Source organism: Sorex araneus, chromosome 1 (assembly GCF_027595985.1).
Source record: "Sorex araneus isolate mSorAra2 chromosome 1, mSorAra2.pri, whole genome shotgun sequence".
In the NCBI taxonomy this organism is placed as follows: Eukaryota; Metazoa; Chordata; class Mammalia; order Eulipotyphla; family Soricidae; genus Sorex; species Sorex araneus.
This window is the reverse complement of record NC_073302.1, coordinates 225,248,575-225,275,540: the sequence shown is the minus strand read 5'-3', so window position 1 is coordinate 225,275,540 and position 26,966 is coordinate 225,248,575. Positions and strand designations below refer to the sequence as shown.

Sequence of the window (26,966 nt, the reverse complement as noted above, 5' to 3'; positions counted from 1 at the left end):
TGTACTGAGTAGGGCACTTGCCTTGCACATGACTGACCTAGGTTGAATCTCTGGTATTCCACATGCAACCCCCAACCTGCCAGAAGTGATCACTGAGTACAGAGTCCAGGAGTAAGTCCTGAGCACTGCTGAGTGTGCTCCCCCTGCCCCCCCGAAAAAACACCATTCTAAGTTTAAATATCTATAGGGTAATTCCCAAGTAGTCTCTGTAATTTGTTTCCTACTATTCTTTATGCTTTGAAGACCTCTTCAATAATCTTTAAAGTGTATGTGATTTAAGAATAGATTTTTCTGTTGACACCAGTGACTTTACCAAGTTCAACAACCATTCATTTGAAATGCCTAGAAAGTTGGTACACCAAAGTATAATTTGGCAGCCTCCTCTTCATTTTGCTATGCCTTTTGACTCTATAGAATCCCAGAATCTCTCACACTCTCTCCCCACTGTGTCTGCTATGAAAGAACTAAGAAATAACCTACATTGAGATTTAAGGAAATGACAAAGTTCAAATTACGTCTCAATGGGGGCCAAACATGTTCAGTTTTGGTTTAGATTCTGGCCTAACTGCACTAAATTCAGTAGTGGAGTTAGGCTATATATATTTATGTGCTATAATTATTTATATGTATATAGTTATATACATATAGAAAGAACATTTAGGTGGATGGTATATAGGTTATATAGCCTATATAACCTATTCAGCCTATATAACCTATATACCATCCACCTAAATATTCTCTCTTTAAATGTACATGGTTCAATGGTAGATGGTATATATGCATATAATTCAATGCCATATATAATCAATAGTAGATGATATACACAGAGAGAAAATAAATATATAACAGCAAAAAATAAAAATAATAAGATGCCTTGGGAAAAGGAAAATGTGACCATAGAGTTAGACACTGTCATCCCGTTGCTCATCAATTTGCTCGAGTAGGCACCAGTAACGTCTCCATTGTGAGATTTATTACTGTTTTTGGCATATCGAATACGCCACGGATAGTTTGCCAGGCTCTGCCGTGTGGGCAAGATACTCTCGGTAGCTTGCCAGGCTCTCTAACAGAGGCGGGGGAATCAAACCCGGGTCGGTCACATGCAAGGCAAATGCACTATCACTGTGCTATCCACAGCAAATATTTCATTACTTCAAATAAAGTATTTTGTGATTATTATCCCAGAGCCTGCCACATGAGAGGTATGTATTCTGTCACTGAGCCACACCATACTTACAGCTCTCCATATAATTGCCTAAAGAAGCCATAAATAAACAAAAACAGAGAAAATATTATAACAGTAAAAGACATAGATATGACATGTTCTCAAAAGCAAAACTTATCGATCTAAAAATAAGTATAAAAACTGATCCCAAAACATATATATGCAAGACACGGTCTTTCCTTTATTCATTTGCAGAAGACTGGGAATATTATGCACTGGGCTGAGACCTACACAATCCACAGAATAACTGGCATCTACAATCATTGGGCTAGAAGATGTCCTGCTGAAAAAAAGCCAATCTTTTTTGTAATTTTTTTGAGGTAACATTGGTTTGCAGGATTGGTTTGCATTGTATCCATATGTTTTATGGATACAATGTGACCATACCATGCTCACTACCAAGGTGTCATGATTCCTCCTCCAGGGTCCATAGAACTTTTTCAGCCCATCCCACCCTCACTGAGGTTGTCCTGCTAGTCCCATTACTCAACTACATGTGAACATATTTTAATTAGCTGGGAGGGATGCAAACAATGATGTGGAAGCAACAAAATTCTATACCTTATGTGCATGTTGCTTTACTGAAGCTGAAATTTCCCATCTACAATGTCTGCTATGATAAAGTATAAGGACTTAATTTTATTATTATTGACATAACATGGGCTGGAGCGATAGCACAACAGGTGGGGCGTTCGCCTTGCATGCAGCCAATCCGGGTTCAATTCCTCCGCCCCTCTCGGAGAGCCCGGCAAGCTACTGAGAGTATCTCGCCCACACGGCAGAGCCTGGCAAGCTACCCATGGCCTATTTGCTATGTCAAAAAACAGTAACAAGTCTCACGATGAAGACATTACTGGTGCCTCGAGCAAATCAATGAGCAACAGGATGACAGTGATACAGTGACAGTGATTGACATAACTTGTTCATATTTATTTTGACATTTATGCTTTAGGCGTACAATGTTACTAAGACAGGCCACCATCAAAATGCAAATAATTCTCAGTAACTGTCCCTGTGACCCTCAATTTTCAACCTACTCAGCCTCTCTCCTCATTGGCAACTGCATTTCTATTGTCAGAATCTACGGGTTGTTTTCTTTTTTCTTTTTATTTATTTTATTTTATTTTATTTTATTTTATTTTATTTTTTAATTAGTGAATCACCTGAGGGTACAGTTACAGATTTACACATTTTCATTTTTGTGTGTCTCTCATACAGTGTTCGAGCACCCATCCCTCCACCAGTGTCCATTCTCCGTCACCAATGAACCCAGTATCCCTCCAACCCCTCAATTCCATCCCACCCCACCCTGCTCTGTGGCAGGGTATTCCCTAGGGTTGTTTTTAATGACCATTGTTTATCCCCTTCTTATGTTTCTTTATGTACAATATGTGCGTGAGACTATCTAACATTTGTCTTTCTGTTCTGACTTATTTATTTTACTTAATATGACACTCTCTAGTTCTAACTATGTTGCAGCACATTTTAAGATCTCAACTCTTCTAACAGCTGAGAAATATTCCATTGTGTACATACACCATCATGATATGTGTACACAATGGAATACGTTTCTTTATCTGCTCACCTGCTATTAGACACTTGCATTGTTTCTAGATCTTGGTGATTGAATATAGCTCTACAATGAACATCAGTGGGCATATATTTTTTGAATTAGTGTTTTTATGTTTCTGGAATCGACACCAAGGGGTGAATTACTTAATCATATGGTTTCAATTTTTTACAAGTCTGCATTCTGTTTCCCATAAATGACTGAACCAGCTTATAATCCCACCAACAGAAATGAGGGTTCCTTTAATACTGTATTCCAACAGTACTGGTCAGTTTATCTTTTTGATATATGCCATTCTCACTGGAGATGTCTCATTGTCATTTGATTTGCATTTCTGTGACAATCAGTGATGATGAACACTTTTTCATATATGTGGCCATTTTTATGTCTTTTTTGAGAAATGTCTGTTCAACTACTCTACATCTGAGGGAATTGTGAGGTTTGATGTTGGGTTTTACGAATGCTTTATCTAACAGATTTATTTTTATTTTTATTTTTAATACCTTATTATACAACTTGGAAATACACTAATCAGCTAACAATATTAAACTGATTCTATAAAATTGGTATGTCCATATAGATACAATGTAATATAATGTAATAGAAAACTGTCATTTGAAAAATAACATTTATTATTCCATGATAATTTGAGATTTAAGGAACTGACAAAGCATTTATGTCTCAGTGGGAGCAAAGCATGATAAGTTTTGGTTTTGATTCTGGCCTAACTCCACTAAATTCAGTAGTGAAGTTAGACTACATATTTATATGCTATAATTATTTATATGTATATAATTATATACACATATGTAGAATATTTGGGTAGATGGTATATAGGTTAGCCTATAAAACTGTCATAAGGCTGAGTGAGTGTTCAAATAAAATGGTAGATGCAATAAACTGTCACTGTCATCCCGTTGCTCATCGATTTGTTCGAGAGGACACGAGTAACGTCTCTCATTGAGAGACTTAATTGTTACTGTTTTTGGTATATCCAATAGGCACGGGTGGCTTGCCAGGCTCTGCCAAGAGGGCTCGATACTCTCGGTAGCTTACGGGGCTCTCCGAGAGGGAGATGCAATAAAATATCAACTAAATGTGAATGCTTATTTTATACACATACACATACAATTGCATAGTACTAAATGGGAAAAGTAACTTAACATCATACATATAATAGCACCCTTATGATTACTACTATTATTGTTTTGGGGCCACAGCAAGTGGTGCTCAGGGTTTATTCCTGGCTCTGTGCTCAGGGATCCCTCCTGGAGGGGCCATATGGGGTGGCAGGGATAGAATCTTGGTTGGGCATATACAAGGAAAATGTCTTACTCTGGCCCCGCATCACTATATTATGTTTTTAAATTAAATCACCCTGAATTATAAAGTAGTAAAGTTATTCATGATTGAGTTTCATTCCTACAATGTCCCAACACTAATTCCATCACCAGTGTTCACTTCCCTTTCCCAAGGTCCCCAGTTTCCTTCCTGCCTCCCTAACCTGCTTCTAAGGCAGGAATTTCTTTTTTTCTTTTTTTCTTTTTTAATAATTTCTAGACTAGGCCTTTATTTTTATTCATTTATTTTTTATTATTTTGCTTTTTGGGTCACACCCAGTGATGCACAGGGGTTGCTCCTGGCTCATGCACTCAGGAATTACTCCTGGCAGTGCTTGGGGGACCATATGGGATGCTGGGAATCAAACCCAGGACAGCTGCGTGCAAGGCAAATGCCCTACCTGCTGTGCTATTGATCCAGCCCCAGGAATTTCTTTTTTATCTATTTTTTCCCTGTTAGGCACTGTGGTTTGCAATCCTGCTACTGGTAGGGTACTATGCATATCCCTTTACTTCCTTTCAGCACTTAATCCTTGTCCAGAGTGAATGCTTCCCTCTACCATGGTCACCCTCTACATTCCCCAACCTAGCTCCCCTCTCCAACCCCCACAGTGCAAGATTCCTAGTGAGGAGCAGTTCTCCTGCTCTCTGTTTCTATTGTCTTTGGGAATTAGTTATTTCCCCACTAAGTTTCTTTATATTCTGTAGGTGAGTGAGATTATTCTGTGTCTGCCTCTTTTCCTCTGACTAATTTCACTCAGTATAATACTCTCCAGTTCCATCCATGTATCAGCAAATAGCATGACTTCAACCTTCCTTATGGCTGAGTAGTATTCCATGTGTATATGTACTACAGTTTCTTTATCCATTCATCTATTCTTGGGCACTTGGTTGTTTCCAGATTTTGGCTATTTGAATAGTACTGAAATAAACACAGGAATGCAAATGTCTTTTCTGTATTGTGTTTCTGGGCCCTTGGTATTCCAAAGAGTGGAACTACCAGTACCATTATTAGAATATTAAAATTTTATACACAAGTCTACATAAAAAGTTCATGTGGGAAAATGCCCAAAGAAATACATCAAATATTAATTGCATTTTTCTTTACCTGAGAACTGGGTAAACTTTCATTATATTTTTAATAAATTCTGGGGCATTATTGTCACCTTCAAAATGTCAACTTTTTCCCTTTAATGTGCTCTTCAGTTTCCAAATGCTGGAGATTTTCCACATCTTTTTATAATTAATTTCGGGTTTCATAGCACTGGAGTCTGGCAAGATACTTAATGTGATTTTTGTATTTTTTTGTAACTCTATGGGTATTTAAGTATGTCCTAAGATAGTCTTGGAGAACATTCTTTGTGCACTAGAGAACAATGTTCTGAGACATGAACCTTCTGTTTAAAATGTCGGGTTTGCAACTATTTTTTTCACCTCAGCAGAGAGTTCTTATTTTAGCCATAAGTCTCTTTCACAATGCAGATCTTCTTTGTTTGATGTAGTCTTGTTTCTCGAACACAATTATTTTTATTTTTAATCCTTTAAATATTATCCAACTTGGAGTACTTTATATGCCAGTGGCGTACTAAAGATATCTGCTGAGACAGTAACATGGAGAATTTGACCTCTGCTCTCCACAAAGTATCCTAAGAGTTCAGTTCCAACATCAAGGTCTTTAGTCCACTTTGGATTAACTTCTGTATATATTGTGAGGTGGTGGTCCAATTTTAATTTTGTGTATATAGACCACCTGTTTCCCAGCACCATTTGTTGAATAGGTTTTCCTTGCTCTCTTTAACACACCTAGCTCTCTGCAATAAGTTAACTGTATGTACATTTAATGGTTTACTTCTGGCTTTTCAATTCTGTTTAACTGGTCTGATAATCTGCTTTTATTCAAGTACCACACTGTTTTGATTACTACAACTTTATATAATTTAAAGTCAGATGCTGCAATGCTGCATATCCCTGAACATGTGGTCCTCAAACCAAATAGATAAAAAATTAAAGTTTTAGTGGGGTCTTAGAGTTTTCTGTACATATTATCATGTCATCTAAAAAAAGGTGATAACTTAATATCTTTTCAAATATAGAACACTTTTAATTATTTATTGCCTAAATGTTATAGCTAAGACTTCCAATACCATGTTGAATAATAGTGGTAAAAGTTCATCCTTGCTTTGTACCTACTCTTGTATGAATGGCTTTTAGGGCCAGAGAGAGTATAAAAGGCAGGGCACTTACCTTGCATATGGCCACCCTGAATTCAATCCACAGCATTCCATACAGTTCCCTGACTACTAATAGCAGTGATCCCTGAGCACAGAGTCATGAGTATACCTCTACTGTATTGAGTATGTTCCTTCTATCCTCATTTTAGTGAGTAAATGTGAGTGTTGAATTTTGTCAAAAGATTTTCTCCTCATCTAATGATATGATTTTTATCTTTCCTTTTGATGATGTGATGTATTACATTAATTGATTTCAGTACATTGAACCACTCTGTACCGAATGCCAATTGATTATGGTGTACAGTAATGTCTTAATATATTGTTGAATTTGGTTTGCTAACATTTTGCTCAAGATCTCTGCATTAGAAATATTGGTGGCATTTCTATCTGCTTTTTCTATCAGGATAGAAAAGCCAAAGACTTTAAACTCACACTCTCCTGAGCTCCACGCTTTAAATACTTACTTTACCTTTTTAGCCCATGCCATTCCACTGCCGCATGTGACATATCACTCTGTGATCAATAAACTCTTGATTCCTTTTTCCAAAAAAGAACACTTAAAGGTCATAAATTATTCAACCAGTGAACTTACTCCTATACTAACTTCCTCCCCAGATGAGGAGTTTCTCTTCCTTCCCTTTCTACTTTACAATAAACATTTCTATTTCAAAAAACATTATTCAGCTTGTGCCAACTGATATTGATTTCATAGGTAATTCTTTTTTCAAGGAACCCTTTAAGATGGGCAGAGAAAGGATGCTGTATCATATGACCCAATCCCCACACACCTGCATATACTCTCTATGGTTTCCCAAGTGACTCTTGCCTTTAAGATCAGTTTTTATGGGATAGAAGGGCTCAAAGTGGTTCTTAGGAGGCCCTAAAGGCCACTCCCAGTGTAAACCAGGCCACACAGTTGAACACTAGAGTCCATGGATGTGGTACTGCTAGTGCCCTGCAGTGCCAGGGACTACCACGAGTATCTCAGTGATGCTCAGGGCGCTCTCAGGACACACCCCAAAATACTCAGGGACTACAGTTGTAATACTCAGAAGGCCCTGTGACACCAGGGATCAAACTGGGCAGGTACACGGGCCCTAATCCAGGTACTACCACCCCTGCTCTAAGATCTGTTTAAATTCAGCTACTTCCTCAGCCTCTAATCTCTGTGGGCAAGTATTGTATGTGATGAATAAGACAAAACCACAGTACTTTACTTTGGAGACAGTGACTCCCAAGTAGTGCTCAGGGGCCCTCGGGACCACTCCAAGTGACACTCAACCAACAGGACAGAATATTTCAATGCTGCAGTGGTCACCTCTCTTCAGAGACCATTTGGTGCCACAAACCAAATTCAGGTCATTGCACAAGCAGGGCATGGAGCCCTGAATCCTGAGCTCTCTCCCTGGCTGCTAAAAGTACCCTCTTAGCAAAGCAAGCTCTACTTTCAATTCTGAACTACACTATTTGTCTAAAAGCAGTTTTTGGGTTACAAAGTGAGCCATCAATGTTTATTTTGCACTTAGCCACTTTTCTGATTTTTTATCACATGCAATCCTTTAGTTGATTTTTAATGTTCCCTTAGATAGACAACAATATTGGGTTCATTTTTTCTCCTTTTAAATACTTACATAGTTTGTTGTTGTTTTTTTTTTTTGATATCTAGTTGTATGACTTAAAACTTCCAGGAGATGATAAATAGTAACAATGACAGCAGACTTTCAGGGCTCTCGCTCCAGTTTAGTAGAAATACGTCTAGGGTGTCACATCTAGGTCAGCTGTGGTTTAATGAAGCTACCTATTCTATCTCAAATGTGCAGCTTCATATACCTATAGTCTGAGGAGTGCGTTACAATTTGTTTTTGGCTTGATGGTTTTGATTTTGGGGATACAGGGGTGGAGCACACCCGGTGGTGGAACTTCTGGATTACTCCCATGTCAGTGCTTGGGGAACACTCCTGGCAGTGCTGGGGCACCATTCAGTGCTGGAGATCAGACTTGGAGTTCCAGCATGCAGAGCAAATGCTTTATCTTTCCCTGAGAACATTAAAAAAATCTCAATAGGGAGGCAAAGAGGTGAAACAGTGAATAAAGCACTTGTCTTGCATGCAGCCCACCCAGGTTTGATCTCAGCACCATATATAGTTCTCTAATCTTGCCAGGAGTGACCCCAGAACTCAGAGCAGTTAGTAAACCCTGAGCACTGCTGGTGTGGCCCCCTAAAACCAGAATCTCAATAGGACAAGAGCTCTAATTTTATACCTTCTACATCTAACAAAATGTACATGTTCTTTTTTTGAGTTATTGCTTTATTAATACACTTTAATAGCTATTCTGTAATAAACTATATAATCATAACAAATTATTTTTTAAATATTACATTTAATTTTCTTGACTTGGGAGTGGTCATAATACAATAAATTGGATGCCTAAAGCAGCAAGATTGCTATAAAATATTTTATTTTAATTGATATATAATTTTATAAGTATAAATTTTAATTCTATACTTAATATTTATTTTTATTGAGGCTGGAGGGGTAGTACAAGAGTTTGTTTTTCATGCAACCAACCCATATTCACATTGCATATGTTCCCTGAGCATGAGGAAGCCCTGAGCACCTCTGGGTGTAACTCCAAAACCCAAAAAAATGGTTTTAAAACTTTGTATTTTGTTTATGTAGGATTACAAACCTATGTTAAAAGGTGAGTCTAGTCTATATCGTTTTCTGTTCTGGAATCTAGGTCTAGATCCTTCACAAATTAAAATTTTTTTATTTTATTATTGTTCTACTCAAGTTTCCCATTTTATCCAAAGATTTGTCTATTTATTAGCATTTACTATTTATAATCAATCATCATCATCATCATCATCATCATCATCATCATCATCATCCTGTTGATCGTTGAATTTCTCGAGCGGTCTCAGTAACATCATTCATCCAAGCCCTGAGATTTTAGAAGCCTCTCTCTACTCATCCTTCCAACGATGCTGTACTAGAGGCTCTTTCAGGGTCAGAGGAATGAGACCCAGCTTGTTACTGGTTTTGGCATATTAATACACCATGGGGACCTTGCCAGGCCCTCCCATGTGGGCAGGAAACTCCCAGTAGTTTGCCAGGTTCTCCCAGAGGGAGAAGTAGGCTATAAGATATCTCTCGACCACTTCGAGCTTCCAGGAGCTTGCTTTAAAGTCTCGGGATGCTGGCATTGACAGGATTACACGGCACTGGGGGCAGTCCCTGGGTGTAGTCCCTGGGTGTAGTCCCTGGGTGTGACCGCCTAGCTACTGGGAGATGGGAAACCTGGGCAGAGGAGACTCTCTGCCCGCTTTCAAACCTCTTCTATATTTCAAATCTTTTTTTGAAATATTTTTTTCAAATTTTTCAAACCTCTTCTATATTTGTTACTTCTTTAGTTCATTATTGATTGTGTATAACTTTATAATTCAAAAAGTGTCTGGGACTAATCAGACAACACAGAGTATAAGGTGCTTGCCATGTGATCCATATCCACCCTGAGCAGGACCAGGAATGATCCCTGAGAACCCAGTACCCCCACCCCAAATTTTAAAAAAAGTGCCTGCCATGGAGAGTTTACATTTCCAGGATTTAATCATGTGCCTGGAATTGACTTAGCTGCTGGTGATACTGCCATGAGTGTGACTGGAAAATCCTTTTCCAACAGTGCTTCCGTGCTCACGGGGAAAGCTAAAGATGAAGGAAACAAATTGGTTGCCGACATGACATGAAGACAATGAACGAGATGATGCTGTGGAGACAGTTATGAGAGGCATCTGGGACACGGTGCTTAACCTTGACATCTCCAAGGAGACAGAGGAGATAGCATTTCACAGGAAGCAGACTTTCAAAGGGCAAAAACCAACACGACCAGGGCTCCAAACCCGGAACAAGCACTCTAGGCTAACACAGAAGAAAAGGCAGGCAGATGATGATAAAGAAAATTACTCGTCATTAGGAGGTAGAATGTATTTAAGGACAATGGGAAGACCTGGAGGAATTAATGTCAGGAGCAACTTGGCCCAATCTAGTTTCTAAGATAATTCTGGTTGTCAAATGAAGTGTGGCTGACAACAGGAGTGTTAGTTGGGAGACTACTCAGGGGCTACTTTGGTTCCCAGATAAGAGGTAAAACTTTGGCCATTGCACCTTCCTCATTTTGTCTGCATGCTTGCTTACTTGTTTTCATTTGAGCAGAGACTTTTGACATTTCTGAATTTTCTCGTTTTAATAATCCATCATTGATTTTTGACCTCTATGATTTGCTTTGTGTTCTCTTTGCCTGCCCCGCCCCCACCACACTGATTTTTAGCTCATTTGTTTGTTGCTTTCTCTAAAAATAAAAACACAGAGACAATGTGGAGGGAAGTGAAGAGGGGTGACGGGTGTGGTGTTGGAACAGTGTAAGTATCAATTTAAACCATCCTTGCATCCCTGGGCTGAATCCTACTTGGTCATGGTTATCATCTTTTTGATGAGTCATTGGATTCTATTTGCTAATATTTTGTTGAGGATCTTGGTGTCTGTGTTCATCAGGGATATCAGTCTGTCATTCTCTTTCTTTGTGGTATCTCTGTCTGCTTTTGGTATCAGGGTGATATTTGCTTCATAGAAACTGTTTGGAAGTGTATTTGATACTTCAATTTCCTGGAAGAGCTTAAAGAGGATTGGTAGTAAGTCCTCTTTAAAGGTTTGGAAGAATTCACTAGTGAATCCATCTGGGCCAGGACTTTTGTGCTTGGGGAGACTTTTTATTACTGTTTCAATTTCCTTGATGATGATAGGTCTGTTCAGGTATTCCAGGTCTTCTTGGTTTAGCCTTGGGAGACTTTAGGAATCTAGGAATTTATCCATTTCCTCAAGGTTTTCAAGGATGGTTTAACATTCGCAAGTCAATCAACATAATTCATCATATCAATAAAAGAAATAATAAAAACCATATGATCATATCAAGAGATGCAGAGAAAGCATTTGACAAGATCCAGCACCCATTTATGATGAAAACTCTCAGAAAAATGGGCATCAAAGGAACTTTCCTCAATATAGTCAAAGCCATCTACCAAAAGCCCACGGCAAGTATCATTCTCAATGGGGAAAATCTAAAAGCCTAACTTCTAAGATCGGGCACAAGGAAAGGTTGACTGCTTTTGCCACTCTTATTCAATATAGTACTGGAAGTCCTCGCCATAGCAGTTAGACAAGAAAAATATATCAAGGGCATACAGATAGGAAAGGAAGAAGTCAAGTTATCACTATTTGCAGATGATATGATACTATACTTAGAAAACCCTAAAGACTCTACAGAAAAGCTCCTAGAAACAATAGGTTGATATAGTAAAGTGGCAGGCTACAAAACCAACACCCAAAAGTTCATGGCTTTCTTATATACAAATAATGAAAGAGAAGAAAGAGACATAATCCCATTCATAATAGTATCTAAGAAAATCAAGTACCTTGAAATTAGCTTAACCAAAGAGGTGAAGGACCTTTATAAGGAAAATTACAAAACATTACTTCAAGAAATAAAAGAGGACACGAGGAAATGGAGACACATCCCCTGCTCATGGATAGGGAGAATTAACATTATCAAAATGGCAATACTACCCAAAATGCTATACAAATTTAATGCAGTCCCTATCAGGATACCCATGGCATTTTTCAAAGAAATAGACAAAATACTCCTGAAATTCATATGGAACAATAAGCCCACACAAATAGCTAAAGCAATCCTTGGGAAAAGAAGATGGGTGGCATCACCTTCCCCAACTTCAGACTCTAATACAAAGCAGTAGTAATTAAAACAGCATGGTATTAAGCTAAAAACAGACCTGTAGACCAAAGGAACAGAGTTGAATATTCTGTCACAGAGCCCAAAATATACGGCCACTTAATCTTTGACAAAGGAGCAAGAGATGCAAAGTGGAACAAGGAAAGCCTCTTCAACAAGTAGTGCTGGGAAAACTGGGTAGCTACCTGCAAAAAAAAAAAAAAAAATGAACTCTGACCTCTGTCTAATGCCAGGCACAAAAGTCAGATCAAAGTGGATTAAAGAACCTCAATATCAGATATGAATCTATAAGGTTCATAGAAGAAAATGTAGGCAGAACTCTTCATGACATTGATGCTAAAAACATCGTTAAGGATGAAACAGCACTGACCGTGCAAGTAGAAGCAAACATAAACAAATGGGACTACATCAAACTAAGAAGCTTCTGCACTTCAAAAGAAACAGTGACCAAAATACAGAAAGAGCCCACAGAATGGGAAAGAATATTTACTCAATACCCATCTGAAAAGGGGTTAATAACCAGGATATACAAGACACTTTTAGAATTGTATAAGAAAAAACCTCCAACCCCTTCAAAAAGTGGGTGAAGAAATGAACAGAAGTTTCCTCAAAAAAGAAATATAATTGGCCAAAAGGCACATGAAAAAATGCTCCACATCACTAGTCATCAGGGAGATGCAAATCAAAACAACAATGAGATATTATCTCACACATTCAAAAGAACAAAAGCAACCAGTGCTGGCGTGGATGTGGGGAAAAAGGGACACTCTTTCACTGTTGGTGGGAATGCTGACTGGTCCAGACTTTCTGGAAAACAATATACACAGTCCTTCAAAAACTAGAAATTGAGCTTCCATGTGACCCCACAATACCACGTGGGAATATATCCTGGGGGTGCAAAAGAGCACAGTAGAAATGACATCTATACCTGTATGTTCATTATAGCACTGTTCACAATAGCCAAAATCTGGAAACAACCCAAGTGCCCTAGAACAGATGACCGGTTAAAGAAACTTTCGTATATCTACAAGATGGAATACTATGCAGCTGTTAGGAGAGATGAAGTCATGAAATTTGCTTATAAATGGATAGACATGGAGAGTATCATGCTAAGTGAAATGAATCAGAAAGAGAGGGACAGATATAGAAGGACTGCACTCATTTGTAGAGTATAGAATAACATCACATGAGGCTGACACCCAAGGACAGTAGATGCAAGGGCCAGGGGGATTACCCCATAGCTGGAAGCCTGCTTCATGAGCGGAGGGGAGAAGGCAGATTGAATAGAGAAGGGATCACTAAGAAAATGATGGCTGCAGGAATCAGTCGGGATGGGAGATGTGTGCCGAAAGTAGATAATGGACCAAACATGATGACCTCTCAGTGTCTGTGTTGCAAGCCATAACGCTCAAAAGTAGAGAGTATGGGGAATATTTTCTGCCATAGAGGCAGGGGTAGGGTAGGAAAGGAGGGGGTATAGAAGGAATATTGGTGGTGGGGAATGTGCATTGGTGGAGGGATGGGTGTTTGATTATTGTGATTGTAACCCAAACATGAAAGCTTGTAACTATCTCACAGTGATTCAATAATTTTTTTAAAAAAAGAAACCTTATCATTTATTGTAAATCATGGTGCTTCAAATAAAAACAGAAATAATAAGTAGAATATCTAATTTAAAATTAAAATCAAAACAAAATATTAAGAGATTTTTATGCCTCATAATTCTCAGAGAGCAAAACCTTACTTTTGTTAAGTATTTCCAGTTTGGGTACTGTGGCATTATAACTATGAGCAAATTTCTCTGGGTCTGGATTCCATGTAGGCAACTATCATTCTTCATACCCTCTTATACTTGAACCCCCCACACTATATGAAACACAGCTTGCTTACCCAATAAACTAGAGTTTTCATGTCATAGTGAGTAAGCAGCCTCATGTTCAGGCATGAAGCCCACACTCTAAATTAGAAGTCAGTGGCAGAGAGAACTGGCATCAGGACACAGCCCCATTGGAATGGCACTTTGGGTCCCCAAACACTAACAGGTTAGTGTGTGGATGATAATAGGCAGGAGAAACGCCATCTAGGATGAATGACAGAACACGTCCAAAATTCCCAGAAGAGAAGATAAGGGAACAATGAAAACTAGTTACCGGAGTGGCAGAAGGTAAGTTTGGGGAGGAGGAGAATGGAAACTCATTTTGCTGTTTCTGATGGCCTCTCTGTTTTCTCAGGGACTAGGGAAGGCAAGTCACCAGCTGGCATGAAGGAGATAGAGGGGAGCTTGGAGGTTTGAGGAAAGGTGGCATGTAGACTTATATTGAAGGGATATTAGCTACTGAAGCTTCCAACTTTGGGAGATTTTATGAACAACTGTAAAGTTCCCCATCATATATATATATATTCATATATATACATATACACACACATATATATACATATATATACACAGATACACACATATAGTCAATGTCCATAGCACATATTTTTTTCAGATAATACAATGATGAAACTTGGAAAACTGCACTTTAGAGCCACTAGTTGGTTGGAGAGAATCTCAGGTAGCTGGAAAGTTCTACTAATAGAGGGACGTGGATGTTTGCTCAGAGGAGAAACAAACCACTAGGCAGGTGGCCCTGCAAGATGGTGCTACTGACTCACCACTGGGCACAGCAAACTACCCTCCTGAACACAATGTCCTCGTCCAGGAGAAAACGGACTTAATAGATTTGGATATTGTTTGTATTTCACTGATGTGAATTCACAGTATTTTCTTTTTCTCCAGTATATCCCTGTAATTTCAAAAACTAGCAGAGGCTGTATAACATGCTTGTTTTGTTTTTGCTGAATAAGAAAATGATGGCTGGAGGAATCAGTTGGGATGGGAGACATGTGCCTTGTCTCCTGGTGGGAAATAGAACAAAAGACCGCGTGGCAGCCCACCTACGGGTTGGTCAGAATTCTTCGTCAAAACCCTGAGTGAACAGTTTGAGGCTCTTCGTGTTTCTGGAGTGAGCAGATACCATTGGGCTACACTTGCACGCGACAGGGATGAATGGAGATGTTACTGGCGCCTGCTCGAGCAAATCAAAGATCAAGGAGATGACAAGTGATATATGTGTGTGTGTGTGTGTGTGTGTGTATGTGTGTGTGTAGTATTCTCCACCCAGGGCTGCTGTTTTTCTCTATAAATACTTGTATTTCAATATTCTGTTCTGTGGGTGAACTGGAATTATATAAATATTTGAGACAGCTAAAAGCAGGCTTTTCCAGTTGAAATAACTCACTTTGCTACCAAAAATTAATCTGGGACCTGAAAAATTCTTTACATTTAACCCCAAAGCTCTAGGTAATACTATTAACTCATATCTTTTGGCTCTCTGACTACTGATATTTTTACTTTTAAAAAAAGAGTTTCTCTTCACATATGTTCCCTAAAATGTCAAGTCTCCATGGCAGACAACCACTGACTGAATCTACAGAATGAATGCAGCAGCAGATACTCTGTGCTACTCACATATCCTGTGCTCCCAAGGAACTGCCATCCTATGGCTACTGTTGAGAGGATATCTGAGTACGAGATTCTCACTCATTTTTCATATCGGTGTCAACTATTGTTAGATTACACTGGCTTGTCCGTTCTCCTGCACCCCTCCCCCAGCAGGGAGCTCAGGTGTATTGAGTGACTCCACCACAGTGCTCCTGATGCACACCCAATTCCATCAGGTACCCCCAACCCTCTGTGTTTATATTTAACCTCTCCTTTGTGCTCTTTGTCCCCTATGTGTTAATCATTTATATCCCCAAATCAGACCCTGTAACATAAAGTCAAATTCTTCTGAGGGCTCTGGATTTTGTGAAAGTGAAATATTGCTTTTGTTTTCCCTTTATGTCTGCTGCATAGTTTATTTTAGTGCAATGTCCTTTTTGTATAGACATTGGAAGACAGTTAATGCTGTGCTTTTGTAACATGGGAGTTAATAATTGGCTTCAAATAATATTCACTCCTGGGCATCTATCAGATTTACTGACTTAAGCCTCAGTTGTCCTTATTTCCTAACACCCCAAGATGGGGGTCCTGGCGAAGGATTTGGGTGGATCCAGTGCAAGCCATAAGCTACCCTGGCATCGAAAAGGGCCAGGCTAAGCACTAAAAGAAGTTTAATAAGTTAAGAGCATGATCATAGAATAAACTCTGTCATGACCCATAAAGAAGTAACTGAATAAGCACTCTGCTGGGATTAGGAAAGACTAACTTTGCCTGAGAAGTGTAGTTTGAGACATATAGCAAGATGTCCCCAGGAAGAGTCAACCCTTAAGCTTAATGTATCTCTTACTGTGTCCATACAAAATGACTAGAAATATTATTAAGAAGTGAATTTAAGATGACTGTTTATGTGGATTTCTAGCTAAGGAAAGGAGAAAGCAATACACCCTTAGATGGAATTCCCCCCTTGGGCGGATCTCTTAGCAGGAATCTAGAGTACTGAGAACCTAGATGAGGTACTGTCCTAGAGTAAATCTAGAAGAACTTCCCCTGAAGAAAGGACTTTGCATTTGTCCATTGTTTATGATACTACTCAACTACACCCACGTGTAATTGCTACATCCAACCCTTCATGATTTCTCTATAACACTGTGAGACTTGAATAAGCGACCACTGATTAACAACCAGCCTGTGGCCCCTGTTCCTTCATTTGTCCGTCACCATCGGACATTGGTGATTTGGCCCCAAATCACTAAGGGGACCCTCGGGTCACCCTAGGTAGGCTGGTGACATCATAGGAACAGCAACAAACTATGAGTGTATACCTATGAAGAAACAGATGTGAACAGGCCATATTTCAAGAGCAAGCAGGATACTTGATTTTGAATGTGAAACTGTAACATCCAGGGGAATGTTTGCTTTGGATACATTTGGGCCCTAGAATAGAACTCTAAGATAATTCTTGCACACCCAGAAGTGCTCAGGGTTTATTCCTGACCTTGTACACAGGTACTACATCACAGGGAACCATATGTGATGCTAGGGGATCGAGTGGTGTTGACTGCTTGCAAGCCAAGTGTTTTACTTTCTGTACTAGATCTTCAGTTTAAGAAAATTTTTTACATACCTTCTTCCCATCAATTTTCCAAACACCACTAATAAAACCATTGTGGAGGGCAACCAGTTTACAGTTTAACCTGTGGGATAGGGCCAGAGCAATAGTAGAGCAGGTAGGGCACTTGCCTTGCAGCAGTCAACCTGAGACCGATTTCAGGCATCACACATGGTCCCCTAAGCCCACCAGAAGTGACATACCTGAGATCTACTTGAGTATAAACCAACAACAAGAAGGATATATATATATATATTCTTATTTTGTACATTTGGATATTAATAGACTTTTAAAATCTACATTATGGAATAATATTAAACTAGAAACAAGGCATGATCACTTTTAAGTAAAAAAAATAAAAAGCAAGATACAGAACAAATTAAGTGTCAGGGCTGTAGCTCAATGGTAGAGTGCATGCCTCACATCTGTGAGGCCCTGGGTTCAACCCCTGGCACCGCACATACAGACACAAGAATAAATCACATAGTATACATATATTTTTGTTCAAGAAAGGAACATATATATGCATATATACATAGTATAGATACATAGTATATGTACATAGTATATATGTGTGTACATAGTGTGCATATATGTACATAGTATATATATAAATAGTATATATATAAATATCTGTTTTCTAAGAATAAACATTAGAAAGGCAAGTGAGAAACTCAAAAATGGCTATTACAGGGGAGAGAAAAAGAATGGAAATAAAAGTATAAGAGGAAGGCTTTTACATATGCATTTATGTTTCAATGTTTGAATAAAAAACTGGTTTACTTATTTTAAAACCTACTGAATCAGAAAATAAACAAACCCTAAAATGAAAACAAAGTAGGTGGTATGATCCACCAACAGATCAACCGTACCTGCGGGGCGAGTGCATCAGCAGCCTGATGGTGCCTTCAGGCTTCCTGACACCCAAAAATTGCCACTGTGCCTCTGGCCAGACCCCAACAACTTGCAACCAAGTTTACCAAGAAATTAAACCGCCAAAAGTTAGGTATGTGGGAGCCATACCCACAAACCACCCTGGCTCCGCTATACAAACTCATTTATTGGTGTTATTTCAGAGACCCATAGATAAATCTCGAAAGAGATCAAAAGCCACAATTAATCCCAGCATGGCTGAACAAACTGGGATAAATTGGAGGGAGTGTGCCTGCCCAGGCAGAGCCCCCAGCAGCCACTTGCTTCAACAATCCAAAATTGCCACCATACCCCCAGCCTGACTCCATCATCTCAGGACGAACATCACCAAGATATAATCTGCTGAAAATTCTGATATGTGGGTTTTGTGACTGAAATCTCCAGGCTTTCATGGAGTTGGGGTAGGCTACCTCCCCCCGCTTCCCAATACACATGGAAGCACTGGTAGTTGCCCCCACATACCAACGTTTTGGCACACCCTGTAAATTCTACTACTGGCTTTGCTTCAGAGACCCATAAATAAATCTTGAAACAGATCAAAAGCCAGAGACACAGCAGTGAGTCCCGGAAGACATCACAGAACCGGAGATCTGTCCAGGCCCATACTGAGCCAATTTCACCAGGGCACCCCAGATGGAGCAAGTGCAGTCTCCCCACCTACTCCAGATGGAATCCCAGTGACCAAGAGCTTCCACAAGCAAGGCCCAGATATGCAGGTTCCAGCACTAAGTCTCCATGCCGCATGGTGGCAGAGGTGCCGGGCTGTCCCTCCCCAGCTTCCCCCCCCCCCCCGCACCTCCCTCACTCGTCAGACTGGCTGTCACACCCACAATGGGCCTCCAGGTGCCATCTTAGCGCACCAACTGGAACCCAACCATTTACAACCTAGACAATCAATTCCAGAAGTGCATGGCTACAGCACCCAAATTTTTCAAAATGAGCAATGGACAATAAATGATCTAGCATCTGCCCCTGGCAGGCAGGATTGAATGGTGGTGGGAATATTCGAGCAAAACATAATGCTCCAAAGTAGAGAGTACTGGGGAAACTGCCTGCCATGGAGGCAGGGTGAGGACTGGAATGTGGGGGGATATACTGGGGACACTGGTGGTGGAAAATATGCACTTGTGGGGGATGGGTGTTAGATCATTGTATGGCTGAATCTCGAACATGAAAGCTTTGTAACTGCATCTCACGGAAATTTAAAAGTGTAATGTGGAGTTCATGCTCAATTCAATCAGCTTAATCAATGGCTGAATAAATAGCATTACTCCTACATTTTAAAAAATGAAGACAAAATATTTCAGTTGTATATCAAATTTGTGATATACATGGAAGTTATTTCAAGTCACTTGTATTAAATATACAATCTTGGTAAGACGTATAGGTGAAGAGAAGCGCACAAAATCTTAAATTGTACGATTTCTATTAGTATTCCTCACAGTAATTTTTATCTTTATTATGCATATTATAGACTTATAAAATAAAGAATAAGTCTGGATCATTCACTCGTATAAGAAACTAAAAACATGCTCAAAACTAATAGGGTTGTCAAAAGGATGTGGAAGGAATTTCAATGAATCCCTCAGACAGATTTAAAAGAGTCTGAGCAAAAAAGAGAATTCACTATAATTATGGAAATCCCTATGCATACAGAGAATGAATCCTTGAAGATAATGATTATAATAATTCTTTACTCTGAAAAATTAAGCACCTACAATTTCCTTTTTTCTTCTTTTTGATTTTCAGAGCACACTCAGGGCTTACTCCTCTAATGTGTTGCTCAGGGTACTATGCAGCGCCCAGAATGTGACCAGGTTTCTCACATACATCTTTTTTTTTCTGCTTTATGGGTCACACCTGGTGACACTCAGGGGTTACTCCTGGTGGAGCTCGAGGGACCGTATGGGATGCTGGAGACAGACTCCGAGTCTGGTGCATGCAAGGCTATACTATTGCTCTGGCTCCCACACACATCTTAACCCCTGTACTATGTCTCTGGCTGGTATTTATTTTATTTATTTATTTATTTATTTATCTTTTGCTTTTTGGGTCACACCTGGCGATGCACAGGGGTCACTCCTGGCTTTGCACTCAGGAATCACCCCTGGCCGTGCTCAGGGGACCATATGGGATGCTGGGATTTGAACCCGGGTCGGCTGTGTGCAAGGCAAACGCCCTACCCGCTGTGCTATCTCTCCAGCCCCCCTGGCTGGTATTTATATTTTAAGGAAATGCTGCCAAATGGGGATGAGAGCAATGAAGTTTGACCCTCGTTGGATCCCCAGTGCTGCATGATCCGCTGAGCAACACTAGGCCAGTAACCCAGAGCACTGCCAGGTGTGGCCCCAACACTCCAAAATAAAATGAATGCCCTAAAGATGGTGGTGGAGTGTCAGGTATTTTGGTGATGCCATTGCCAACTTATATTTTGCATTAGTTACTTATTCTGATACCCCTTGTCATTTTGCTCAGTTCTGCTCTCCCAGCTTTTGATGGTGCCATTGTCTGACTGCACTGGTCATTTAAAATGAACTTTTGCTGCCGCTCAAGTCCCACACTGGGCACAGAGCAGGGAACTAGCAGTTAGACCTCCCTGGGCTCGCCGAAGAGGAACAGGCTGCAAGCTGCACGGCCATGAGGGCTTGCATCGCTGCTGGGTGACGCTGAGAAGGAGATGATATAGACCCTTGCCATCTCTAAGAGCCCTGCTGTGCCTTTGCAGTCGACGGTCTGGCCTGAGGAGACTGGAACGGCTTGTTTCCCTTGGTTTGGAACAATCAAACCAGCTCTCAAAGTTTAGCCCAGTTGTGATTCTTCTCTCCCCAGAAAAGAGCACTGAAAGGGTCCAGCAGGAGCTCTGGGTGTAACCGGCACTTTCCAGGCTAGGCACTGAGTAAGTTTTTATCTTACTCAGCCTAAATAAGCCTGGGAACTTCGAAGTAGCCTTAAAAAGACTGGAAAATAAGCCTGGGAACTCTGACTTGGTCGTGAGCCTGGTTGCAGACAGCTGGCACCCATGCTTGGTTGGGCGGATGACTGAGAAGCTGTTGGTGAATGGACTCCACCTGCAGTTTCTCGTAAGCGCCTCCGAAGACTGGTCTTGAGGAAATGCAGTCATAGTACAGCAGGGAGGATGGTTGTCTTGCATGCAGCCAACCAGGGTTCCATCCCCAGCATCTTATATGGTCCCCCGATCGCTGTTTGTAATGATCCCTGAGTACAGAGCCAGGAACCCTGAGCATCACTGAGTTTGCCCCCTCCCACCGACCCCCCAAAAAAACAAACAAAAAAAAAACCCTGATCATGGGTGATGGCCAGACACTTGAGGCCAGCAACCAGTTTGTCTTGTTGCACGGCGCATCCCACCTGGAGCAACTGCACTGAAAGTGGCTTGTAAAGAAAGTGATTTTTGTGGGAAGGGGGAGGGGCGTGATGCTCAGGGCTTATTCCTAGTCCTGCACTCAAGGATCAATAACTGAGAATGCCAACTAGAAATTTTTCAGTATTCTATCTTGACCCTCTGCCCTCCACCACCAAAAAATGAGAGAAAGAAAGAAAAAAAGAAAGAAGGAAAGGAAGAAAGAAAGGAAGAAAGAAAGGAAGGAAGGAAGGAAGAAAGAAAGAAAGAAAGAAAGAAAGAAAGAAAGAAAGAAAGAAAGAAAGAAAGAAAGAAAGAAAGAAAGAAAGAAAGAAAGAAAGAAAGAAAGAAAGAAAATTAGTTGTACACCTATAAGAGCTTTCAAAATGCAGAATACTGACACTATCAGACCCTAGTAAGGATGTGAAGCAGCACAGAACCCTCACTCACTGCTGCTTTGAAGACAGTCTGGCAGTTTCTCAAAAAATTCAGGATACTCCCACCCTACAACCCAGCAATCTTCATGCTCCCTGTTATTTACTCAAGGGAGCTAAAAACTGATTTACCCAGAAACCTGAACATGAATGCTTGTGACGGTCATTACTTGCATGCCACCTGGACATACTTTGTAAGATGGAGGGCAGGCCAGGGGGACAGCACAGGAATCAGAGGCATAGACTTTGTATGTGCAAGACCCCGGTTACATCCCTGGCAATGTACAGCTTCCTGAGCACCGCCAGATGTAGTCCCGATGACCCCCTCAAGGGCCTCCAGATGAGGCCTGGGTATTCCCCGAACTGCCAAGCCTTAGCTAAGCAGCACCACATCCCTAGATCCTAGAACTGACCTGTCTTGGCCCAGTTAGCCAAGTACCTCAGGAAGCGGCCCCAGAACCATCTAAGCACCGTTTTCCCAGAGGCCCCACCACCCGCCAACAAAGGACAAACTGTGGTACACCTAGAGAACACAACAGCATTCACTACTAAAATGAAATGAAAGACAACAAATGTCCAAAGGCAACAGAAATGAAGAGCATGAGAAGCCATCTTCAGTAGGAAGCTTGGCACTTGTGGAGTTAGGGGGGAGAGAGGATAGGGCAAAAAATGCTGCAACAATGGCGGAGGGAAGTCTTGAAAGCTGGTAAGGTGGTAAGCACCAAACCATTTCAGTAAAAGTACTACAAGCCACAGTTTCTAAAATAGGCCTATAGTTTCTAATGTATGTGCCTGTCACAGAGGCAGGCTGTGGGGTGTGAGGAAAACTGGGGACACTGGTGGAGGGACATGGACACTGGTGAAGGGATTAGTGCTAGCACACTGCTTGCCTGAAACCCAATCATGAAGTGAAGGCGCCTGCCCTTCATGTGGCCACCGCTGGCTCAATCCCCAGCTCTGCACCTGGTGCCCCAAGCATCATTTGAGCGAAGAGCCAGAAGCAAACAGACCTAGAGCACTGCTGGTGTAGCCCACAACCCAGCCCACCAAAGTTGGAGGGTGGGGTGGGAATGAGCTACCATTCTATGGGAAAGAACACAGAACAACCTTAAGTGCATATTCCTAAGTGAAAGAAGCCAACTGAAAAACTTTATGCTGTATTTAACACCAACTATATGACATTCTGGAGATGGCCAACTGCGCAGAGAGCAAAACAACCAGTGCTTGACAGGGGCGGGGAAAAGGGAGAAGGGGAAGGTATAAATAGGAAGGGCGGAGAACAATTTAAAAAAGAGGGGGCATGAAAATATACTAAAGAAAGGCCATCTGTCCACACCACAAAATATGCAAGCCACCAGTGAGCCCTAAGACCAACTATGGACTCCAGTGAATATAACGTGTCAGCACAGGTTTGCTCTTCAAGCCTGTGGTGTACCTTGAATACAAACCTCACTTGTCTCTATGTCTCTTTGCTTGCTTGCTCTTTCACGTTCCTGTTCTCTTGAACCCAGATTTCTTTTCTCCCCCAGACCCTCCTCCCTGCCCCCTCCTTTCTTCTTGTGACAGACCTCCCCACCCCACCCCTACCACCACCACCATCTTTCTAAGTAAATTTTGGAACTGGGGTAGGGCATTTGCTTGCACATAGCCTACCCAGGTTTGATTTCCACATCCCATATGGTCCCCTGAGCACCACCAGGAGTAACTCCTGACAGCAGAGCCAGGAGGAACCCCTGCATATTGCTGGGTGTTGCCCCCAAACCAAAATTTAAAAAATGGCTATCTTGCATCACACACCCCCCCCACACACACACCACACCACACCACAAACACACAAAGTGTCAATACAAGCTCATCAAATGCAACAAATGCACCACTCTAGTAGAGTATGTTGATAATGGAGAATGGAAGAAAAGGAGGGAAATTTCAGAACTTCTTAATTTTACTGTGAACCTAAAACCACTCTTCTAAAAGTCCTTTTGAAAGAAGTTACTCAGGCAATGCCCACCCTACCCTGTTTCCCTAGCAAATAAAAAGAATTTATGCTTTCATTTATCTTGATTTGAGGGCCACACCTGCTGGTGCTCAGAGGCTAGACAAGACTATGCTCTGGGGTGGCTCCGAGTGCTCAGGGAATAGTGCAGTGTCAAAGACTGGGGCCTAGGAATACAAACAATGCATTACAACTCTTTGGGCCCCAAGAATTTACAACACAGTCTTCCTACCATCTTTATTAATTCACGGCCCTCCGGGCTACCTCTAAACTAACTAATCTGTTCAGATTTCTCCAAAAAAAAATTATACTCTTTACTGCCAATGATTTTCCTCCTCATATTTATATCCAGATATCTCTTCGCAAAGACATTTTACCTTAAATCCAGATACTCATGAGACCCTGCCTTCTATCAGCAAGTTGGTGAGGAAGAATAGAATAATTATTATAAATACAGTGACATGAATGAAAGTTTAACATTATCAACTTTATCTGCTAACACTAGAAACTCTCTAGGCCTATCCTATAATTTTGGAAACAGCTTTTGTGTATCAGTTATCAACTCTATCTTTTGGAAGTTGCATTGCATAGTATATCTTATACTAAAAGGTGTATTGTGCAGGCCTCTTTGCCTAGGTAAGGGGGAAAAAACTCACATATTTATAGTTTTTTTTTTTTTAAAAAAAAGATTCAACCTAGAACATGAACATTTAATTACTTTAAGTGATATATGAAACAATTTACATGCTATACATTCCCAAACACACCAAATGTAAATCCAATTTTACAAGACATATACACAATGGTTTTGTTTTTGTTTTGCTTCGTTTTGTTTTCTGCCAACATACACCCCATAGGTCACTTAGTATGTTAACTATTTCTCAGTCCAAGTGGGTGCATATAAGCATACAAGTTGATGCGCAAATATATGCTGTGGATGGACGAGTAATAAAGCAAATGGTGGAATTTAAGTCATCTGCCATGGGAGATTATGAAACCACAATCAGTATCTGCATCAAGTAACAAGGCACAAAAGCTTTCCTTGTGATCACAAAGACTGCTTCCTGTCCCAGTTCCTAAATATGGAAAAAGACTTGGTTAAATTACAAACCATATTTTATATTGCATTTCTGGTACTGTCTGTAAAGGAGTAATTTTCTTATTACATCATGTATTAGAGAAAAACATGGGGAAATGGAAAGGATTATACAAGCTCTCATACAATAGTTTTTCATTTGAAAGATATTTATCTTCAAATTAATACAACAGATGTAGGTTAAATAAAGAGAAGCAAGAAGAGAGCCTATAATAGATTCCTTAATATGCTTGAGTTGTAACTCATGCCACCTATGTAATGAAGCTTTCTGTTTCAAAGCCAGTGGTGACACTGTTACCTCTGTCTCTTGCTTTTTTTGGTTTGTTTGTAACTTAAAGATATGAACTGGTACAAAGAATAAACAGTTGCAATAATATGGTAAAAATGAAACTCTTTACAGCTTTCACTAAACAATAACTTTGTATTACAATATTCATAGTTTTCCTTTTTTGTCGTTCCTGTATTAAGGAGGAAAGAAATTTACATATAGAAATGACTGCTTTAAAATTCATGCAACCAAGTGAAATCTAAACAATCTGTACTTCCCCCTTTTTTCAACCCCAAAATGTTAGGTAAACAAAGATATTCTAGAAATAACAACTCACTGAGAGACAAAGCAGTTTAAAAAATACCTATGTACATACTGTTCGTTGTTTCTGACACCAGATTCAGTATTGACTCTTTAAACTTACCATTTACCAAAGAAAGTGAATCACAAAGTAAGAATCAATGGAATGCAGTAACCCATACATAAAAAAGTCAACTGTGCTTACACATATTCAAGAAACCAACCATGTAAGTAAATAATAATCAAATATAGCACTAATGGTAATCAGAATAAAACTTCAATAATTTTGAATTTAAAAACTGGGGCTGGCTGAATAAGAGCTTAATAAGAGTGCTTCTATGACTGTTATATACGAATATTAAAGCATGCAAGTTCTATATAACGAGAATGCTTCATGAATCAAACAAAACTGAACAAAAGAAGATAACATTGAAAATTCGTACTCCAGGCTATAAAACTTAAGAGTAAACAAGAAACTGGGATTTTAAGGCTTTCTTAGAAATATATTTTATAGCACTTGAACATTAAACATCACTCACTAAAAATGCAAAATATGTAAAGTAGTTATAACTACAAACTCAAAAGTACATACCATATCAACCTCTTAGGAACAACTTTGTGTAGTTTGTTTTCTGAAAATTAATTTGTTCTTAAGAAAGGCAATTCCTGTTTGGCTGTAATAAACATACAAATCATACAGAAATCTCAATTCACTAGGTACAGTGAAATCTGTTATGAGTACACTCACCAACATCACTTCTTACAGAACTGGAAGTCATTCTTTGACTTATTTCTCTCACAAGTACAGCTGTTATCCATTCTTCAACTACCTAACCTACTGTAACTCTAAGGTCACTGTTAGATGAATTCCTTTTGGTCATGCACACAGATCAAATCACTCTCATAATCCATTTATTGCATTACAATCAGTTCAGAAAATACGAATCTAACAAGTCATTCTCGCCACACCATACTCTAAGCTGACCACAGCAGGTTCTGATTTGGAAAATTCTTCTGCATATTCGCTGTAACGGTTATCTGCAGGACTGCTGCCCTCTATAGTTCGGAGAGCATCATTCACAGGCAGCAGGGTTTGCTCCTTAAAACACAGGGATGTTTTGAGGGTAGGTGATTCAGGACGAACTGAACTTAAGAATTCCTTGGTAAGAACTTCATCTGTTCGCTTATTTTTATGCTGTTTGATTTTCTAGGACAAATTCAAATTTGAGAAAAATTACTAATTACACATACTAGATAAGTTCAAGTGTATGTTAGATAAAAAAAAATATGCTTTGGTGATGTTCTCTTTATGAA

The 26,966-nt window shown here is 40.0% G+C and overlaps 1 protein-coding gene across 1 annotated transcript in view; it reads right to left on the bottom strand.

The window, feature by feature from the left end:
• Positions 1–24,684: 24,684 nt before the first annotated feature.
• MTMR6 (myotubularin related protein 6) overlaps positions 24,685–26,966 on the bottom strand; it is a 36,936-nt gene continuing 34,654 nt past the window's right edge. Inside the window, exon 14 of the mRNA XM_055136787.1 lies at positions 24,685–26,859. Within this exon, the coding sequence (XP_054992762.1) occupies positions 26,599–26,859 (261 nt within the window). The 3' untranslated portion in view covers positions 24,685–26,598. The remainder of the gene's footprint in view (positions 26,860–26,966) is intronic.